The sequence below is a fragment of the Atta colombica genome, unplaced genomic scaffold (genome assembly GCF_001594045.1).
Source record: "Atta colombica isolate Treedump-2 unplaced genomic scaffold, Acol1.0 scaffold137, whole genome shotgun sequence".
Classification (NCBI taxonomy): Eukaryota; Metazoa; Arthropoda; class Insecta; order Hymenoptera; family Formicidae; genus Atta; species Atta colombica.
Genome location: NW_017259225.1, coordinates 524,751 through 531,825, shown reverse-complemented (window position 1 = coordinate 531,825; position 7,075 = coordinate 524,751). Strand labels below are relative to the sequence as shown.

At 31.8% G+C, this 7,075-nt stretch overlaps 3 protein-coding genes across 5 annotated transcripts; all 3 read right to left on the bottom strand.

The window, feature by feature from the left end:
* Positions 1 to 37: 37 nt before the first annotated feature.
* Positions 38 to 2,005, bottom strand: LOC108684652 (putative gamma-glutamylcyclotransferase CG2811). Of its 3 annotated transcripts, XM_018189085.1 has the most exons (4): positions 1,237 to 2,005; positions 759 to 908; positions 334 to 455; positions 38 to 257 (listed from the first exon to the last, which is right to left on the bottom strand). In XM_018189085.1, exons 1-4 carry the CDS (start codon positions 1,444 to 1,446, stop codon positions 221 to 223), a joined length of 519 nt encoding a protein of 172 aa, XP_018044574.1. In that variant the 5' UTR covers positions 1,447 to 2,005; the 3' UTR covers positions 38 to 220. The 3 variants fall into 3 exon arrangements, with proteins under 3 accessions (XP_018044574.1, XP_018044573.1, XP_018044575.1); XM_018189084.1 differs by having other exon boundaries at positions 38 to 455; XM_018189086.1 differs by having other exon boundaries at positions 38 to 455; positions 759 to 863.
* A 964-nt stretch (positions 2,006 to 2,969) lies between these two features.
* LOC108684625 lies at positions 2,970 to 4,794 on the bottom strand. The gene is made up of 7 exons (XM_018189045.1): positions 4,747 to 4,794; positions 4,604 to 4,679; positions 4,472 to 4,536; positions 4,256 to 4,364; positions 4,052 to 4,161; positions 3,404 to 3,589; positions 2,970 to 2,999 (listed from the first exon to the last, which is right to left on the bottom strand). The coding sequence occupies exons 1-7, from the start codon at positions 4,792 to 4,794 to the stop codon at positions 2,970 to 2,972; spliced, it is 624 nt and encodes a 207-aa protein (XP_018044534.1).
* A 67-nt stretch (positions 4,795 to 4,861) lies between these two features.
* Positions 4,862 to 5,808, bottom strand: LOC108684624 (leucine-rich repeat-containing protein 71-like). Its single transcript, XM_018189044.1, has 5 exons — positions 5,749 to 5,808; positions 5,544 to 5,614; positions 5,335 to 5,478; positions 5,073 to 5,252; positions 4,862 to 4,964 (listed from the first exon to the last, which is right to left on the bottom strand). Exons 1-5 carry the CDS (start codon positions 5,806 to 5,808, stop codon positions 4,862 to 4,864), a joined length of 558 nt encoding a protein of 185 aa, XP_018044533.1.
* Between the last annotated feature and the right edge of the window lie 1,267 nt (positions 5,809 to 7,075).

The following is a 7,075-nucleotide window of genomic DNA, read 5'->3' as shown; positions in this document are numbered from 1 at the left end:
ATATATATAAATTATTTTTATCTAATTATCTGGAAGAGATGGAGTTGCTCCCTCTTAAAGACATAAAGCTTTAAAACTTTATGCCACTGTGTGTAGAATTATACAAAAGAGTCTTATAAGTTACTCATTGTTTTCTGCCGTCATTTTCCCCGAATTTACAAGGATTAACGGTATCTATTATGAGAATGCGCTCGTCATGACTGAGCATCCAGTTGAACATTTAAAGAACGTCATCGAGGCTCGCCGCCTCCTCGTAGCTGCAAAGAGACAAAAGTGCCGGCAATGATTTATAGCACCTCTTTTCTGTGATCGTAGGACGAATCGCGAACATACTTCTCGCAATACTTCAACCCATGACTTCCGTTGTTAGAGTAAGATTTGTACATGGTACCATCTAGTAAAGAGGACTTGAATTTTGGCAAAAAATATATCCAGGCTTTCGTCGACTCGCTGACCTGGAAAGGAATGCGTTCGTCAAAAGAAAAGTATAGATGCCTGCTGCATGTATTTTGCAAAAATAAAAATTCGAGTATAAGCTGAATATAAAAAGAAGAGTGACAGAAGCCCAAATAAAGCTTTTAAAAAGTGAAAATTGAGACAATAAAACGTAAAAGATGCGTTTGTTTCTTTTATGTTTCGTTGTCTCAAATTTCGTTTCTTAAAAGTTTCTTTTAGCTTTGAGTTATTATCTCCCCTTATTCGATTTACGTTCTGATTTTCGTCAGGAACTTACGTGCGTAAGTTGATAAGTTCATTACCTCCTCAAAAGTTTTTTCAGACTTAAACGCAGCCTCCGACGCCAGCAAAACTGTTTCTTCCGTTCGCTCGTAAAACTGTGGGTGTTCCTCCAATTCGTCCAATCTCTTCAACATATTGGAATCTACATCATATATTTCTCCGAACACGTACTGTTTAAAAGAAATGTTCTATTACGATTGATATTACAGAGCATTATTCCTACCTTATTAATCGACGTTGATTCGATTCCATTATCATTTCTGACTGGGACGAATAAGAAATTTTTTAAATTAAAATCGCAAGCAGTAAAAGAATATAATTGAAGTGGACGATAATGAAAGATTTAAATCAATTCAATTCAAGGACTTCCCCAGTACAATTCATTGACAATACATTGTACAATTCATTGATAATACATTGTAAACATTAGCATACATTGAGAGTATATTGGATTAATATTGCGTCAATGAATTGCTACTAAGTTCTTTCTCAACTCACGTTGCCAGTATTGGGTTTTTTCAGCAGAAACGGGATGTTATACTTCGTGGCGATCACCAAAGGATATTGGACTGTTGTTTTGCCGAGGCCTAGGAACTTGGCGTAGCCATTCGCAGTGTCCTTCATAAGACCGTGATTCGGCTCGCTTTGTTTCAACGTGCCGTACACGAATACGCGGTGCAGCGGACTCTTGAACAAGTTTTCATACATTTTCGAAAATCGCGGATAACTAGATTACATGTGACTTCCGGTGGCTAACACCCGGATGCGCCGGGAGATTGTCGATTCGAGTCGATTTCGCGGCGATTATGGTCACGCGACCCAATGTAGAGATAAGTTTTATCGATAAGAGTTACACCAAGAATCGAATTATTACTTCGTATGTTTTACAGTAACCTTGGAATGTCAAGATGAAAGAAGATTACGAAAGACTATTTTTCAAAAAGTATTCTTCGAATCTCTTGGAGAACGTTTGAGATTTGCGAGTCGATGGATTCGATCATAAGAAAACGATGAACTTAACATTAACAAACACAGTATAATCGGTATAATTAGTCGGAACACTTTGCACTAGTTGCGTCGGCATCTTTAATCTCCGCGTGGAGGTCACGTGATTATACATCATCGTAATGTCAGGACCGAATAAAAGAATATTTATTTTTCAAAGATAAGCTGTAAAGCGTATATTCGCATTCTATTTCATTGAATCTAATCAGAAACAAAAGTTGAGTGACCCAAATCTGCGACCACGCATATTGCGCATTTTTTTATGGAGTATTTCTTATACTGATTATATAACATATGATAATTATGCAGCATAAAGCGGCGTTTATAATGAAATTTTTTAAAGAAATTGACCAATCATAGAATATGAAGAAAATAAAGCGATTATAATAGGTCAATTTTTTTACGGCTTAAGGTTTAAAGTTTTATATCTTAAAATTTCATTGTAAATGCAGCTTAAGTTGATGCGACAGATATAATATCGACGCTAGATGTCAGTGTTATCGATTGGCGCCATTGTTTAAATTTAGAATTATCTTCGCCATACAAAAATTATTTGATTCCCTAATGTAAAGTCAAATAGAAGGCATGAATAGAGCTTTATTTTGATTTTATCAAATCATTCTTTTATTGCACATTATTTAATAAAAAAACCCTTTTTTTAATTCAGCTGTGCTGCGATATACAAACTATTTAATTCCACGATTTTATATTTCACTTTTATTTTATTTTTATTATCACTCTTACACACGAATATTGAACACACACGAAAGTAGCGATCACGGAATGAATTGCAATTTTAATAACTTGACAGAAAAATGTTCATTTCTAAAATTATACGTAAAATACAACATAAATGCGCGATATGGATTTTACAATATTACATCGTACTTCTTATTATAACGTCGATGCGACTCGTTATCTCGTCTGATAAGAAATCCAAATTCTTCTTCGACGGAAGGGAGTAAAAGGAATCCAGCTCTATAATAGCAATATTAACGAGTACCGCAACGGTAGCGATGTGCAGCAACATTTTCGCGAAGTGCAACGACCGAAAGTGTCAATGTAGTTTCGTTGTGGTACGGAGTTCATGCTCGGATACCCTTGATACAGAGGGTATCGTGTACTGAGCCTTGTGAGATAAGATAAGATTTTCATCCAATAAGATCTCCGAATAATTGCATCACTGATCATACCACCCCGTATGTGTGATGAGCTCAGTTGAAGAATCATGACTCAGATTGAAGTGTCTGGAATTCCTATAAAAAAAAAAAGAATTCTTAAAATGATAATTTTATTGGAAGAAGTTATGCAATGCCAGCACTGGCTGATTGAATGAAATTGCAGACAATCATTCTTTATATAGTATTTACAATGCAACTCTTTCTTTCAATCTCCTTTTTTTACTGATCTCTTTTAAATAAATATATAATTACAATAAATAAACAAATGCTTTACTATAACAATGTGATGTTAACTCACGTAATTTGCACATCTTCGCTTAAAAAAATTAAAGTAAAATAATCTTTGTATAGAATTAAATGACTAATTAAAAAAATAAATTAGCATTGATTTTTGAAACCTTGATTAAAAATATTTTAAATAGAAAAATATTAGAAACAAAAAAGATCGAAGAGAATAATCGATTAAAGGAAATTATAACCATAACACTGATTTTCTTCCGTAAGATTTCGGAACTTGAAGGCAATATAATGGATTTTTCTCTCTTGAGCTCTTTAAAGAGCTCTTCCTCCTCGAATATATCTTCTATCGTTTGATCTTTCTGTCGTCTGCGATACAAAAGGTCTTGAAACTTTGTCCAGTCTTCATTCTTCTCGATGTCATTACCCTATATAAGGATAAGAAAGTTGTAAAGTAAAAATATCTTGAATATATGGAGACTGCATATGAGGAGCAGACTTTCAAAAAGCGTTTTGTTCAAAATTTTTAATTTTCAGGAAACGAAAAAGAACGAAATTCCGCACACAAAAACATTACGTACTTTACAGAAAATAACAATATGCCAATCAGTAGGATGTGAAATATTAAACAAAATTGCTAAACAATTGTTAAAAATATTAAATAAATGCATTTTGTTTGTCTCTAATTAAAAAACATAAGGCACTTTGAAATGTTGTATGTTTTTTCAGCATATAAATTAACGATGAAAAAATTCTTTTTCTCAGAGTAGCTTAAACTTATAATATGAGTCTTTCAACACTGAACACTGCTATCTCTACCCCAAAAAATAAAATTTTGGACAAAATGCATTTTGAAAGTCTGTTTCTCAAGTGATTTAAAAAAAGATTACCTCCAAAAATACATATATCAACCCTTTTCTGGAATTACCTAATAGCATATAAGCCTGATAATACAGACATAACATGAAGTTTTTCAACGTCTTATTCGTCAGGCGATTAACTAGATACAGATACGTGATTTGTAATAATAAGTTGTTCGTGTCCAAAAAATCAGCCGACATGTACATGTATAATATTATATAAAAGCAACTTACAACTTAGGCTCAAGTGTTGCAAATTCAAATTTCCACTAGCTATTATACAGTTGTTTATTGCTATTGTTTCTACTGTAAATGGATGACCAATATATTCGTCGTCCAAAAGCTTTTCCGAGAAACAAATATATTTTATTATATTTTACATCTCTTAATGATATATTACGAAACATTAATAGTATATTAAAGAACAATAATAAAAATTTGATTAAATACTTGAATAGAGCTGTTCGACATAGAATTAGATGGGATTCTCGTCTTTGATGAACTATCTTGACTCGCTGCATTTTAAAACTATTATGAAACGAATTTTAAAATAAATTAGAGGAAAAATTGCGCTAAACATACTTTTAGGATTTTGATGCAGATTTCGGTATAAACATATTCCATTTTCTTCCTCTTTTTGAATATTTCGACTGCCCAACTGTAATAAAAATAATCATTAATTTATTAACAAACAAAGTAACGGCGAGATGATCTATCAACCTTGCTTTCCAGCTCGCTAAATTTGCGACGTCTAAGAGCGACGATTTCTTCATGAGTCAAAGTGAACCTATCGCGTCATGTTATTAAAGATAGCGGCCTAAATTAAGAAATTTGTCTAATTTAATCGCTACTGTCAAAGATATACATGGTAAGTTCCTGAATTATCAGTGAAACGCCGTCATCGTCTATCTTATTTCCGGTTAACACCACGCTCTGCAAAGATCTACGAACATGTTAGCGAACGTTACTTTATTATAAAATTACTTTTGCGCAGAGACAGATTAATGTCCATCAAATTCGAAATCTGAGAAATATTTGAAAACTACATAACCGATTAGTTCGAAGCATCTCAGCGATATATTTGGCACCAGTGTTTGTAATGTCATTATCCGCTACATTGAGAGCGATCAATTTTGGATCATTTGGTGGGTCCTGATACTTCAACTCGTTTGTGATCTTTTGTATACCGTTATCGGATAATTTACACATTCTCAGTGATAGATAATGTAAACTGGAACATGTATTTTTTCATATAATTTATAAATGAAGCGAGAATTATATTGGATGGGATTATATTGTAATTCGCGATGCACTTTCTTGCCGGTGCGCAAAGCAGGTAATAATTTTCCTGCGGATTCGGATTGTCATCTAGATTCAAATCGTTCAAACATTCAAATTCCATCAACATGTGTGTTATCTGCAGGATACCATAGGCATTTATCCGACAACTGGGTAATCTAGAACACAATCATCAGTTGTCACAATGTCAAATTACGTGGTCGATTTTCAAATTTTGTCTTACTTAAGCACCGTGATAGTGTTATATTTCTGCAGCGTAGTGGTCAATGCATCGAGGATGCAAATCGACACTTCCTGTCGTGCAACATGAAAAACGTTACAAAGCACATAAAGACGAATGTCACAAACATCACAATTAATTGAAAATTTAATAATTAGTAAGCATTAGTGTATCTTCACGACTTATCTTTACATTCTAGTTTCCTCACAGTCTCTTTCTTTTCAGGATGTTCGAAAGAAACGTAAAAAATAGGGATATTCTTGTCCATTTCGACTCTGATTAAAATAAATGTGAATTTCAAAATCCGAATTGGGGAATAGTCGAAATACTCATAACAAATTTGATTAGATGCTTTAATGCGTTGATGTATATTAAAGCCATAGCACATTAATCTAGTCTGAATAAAAATGAAATGAAAATATCTTGAATGATAAAATGCACTCTGAAAAAAATCACAAAGTTATATAACGAAATCATGCAATTAAACTATGTAAATTATGTAATAAATTGTTTTAAATCAGTACGTGATTTAATTTTTTAAAATCATTTTATAATTTGAAATCACATGATGATATGTTTTTTCTTCTTCTACTTCTTCTATTTCTATCATATAATTATTAAAAATTTGATAATTATAAAATCATATGATACATGAAATTATTTCTAATGATGTGATTTTTTAAAAAATGTCATTTAAAAAAATCATGTATTAATTTGGAACAATCTGTTATGTGATTTACTTGTTTTAATTATGATATAGTTATATAACTTTGATATGATTTTTTTCAATAGGACATATTTTTATCAAACAGCACAAAAATGTATATTGAGGATTTCACAATTTAACTCATTTATATATTTATATTAAATACATATTTTTACATTGATTTGTATACGATGGCTTTAATGTGTCAAATTAGTTTGTCAAATTCGTTATTACTTTTCTGATTCAATCTTCGCGTATTTCTCTGTGCCATCTCTGACCTGTAAAAGAACAATTTCTATAATAAACATTAATTATTAACGCAGGTTTCTGATACGATAATATTTATGGAAATTTACTACAAAATTAGGTAACAATTCTATGTCTTCGTATTCCTCGCAATGTGTCAAAAACTCCGTAATAAAATTTTCTTCTTGAGAATTCCTTCTCGAATAATCTGTTATAGCAAATAATATTAATAAAAAATTTTATGTATTATTTATTGTAATTCTACAAACGTATTCTTCTTTTAACTCCTTATAACTTTTCTAACAAGAATACTAACTGTTTATTGAGGATTCTTCATTTGCGTCATTTATTGACGCAGCGTGCTTGCTTTTCCTGTTTGGCATGTTTAACCTCTTAATATTATTTGTTCTGCGATTTCTATTGTGATAGAAAAGAAACAAAATGACAAAAAACGCATGAAAAAGCGTTCTATATATAATGGTCGCTTTCAAAGAAGTCAGCATTTAATAAATAAGCTTTGTGTCAATTGGATTATACTTTTAAACCTAAAATCTAAAAAAATAATCCTATTTCAACGAAGGAA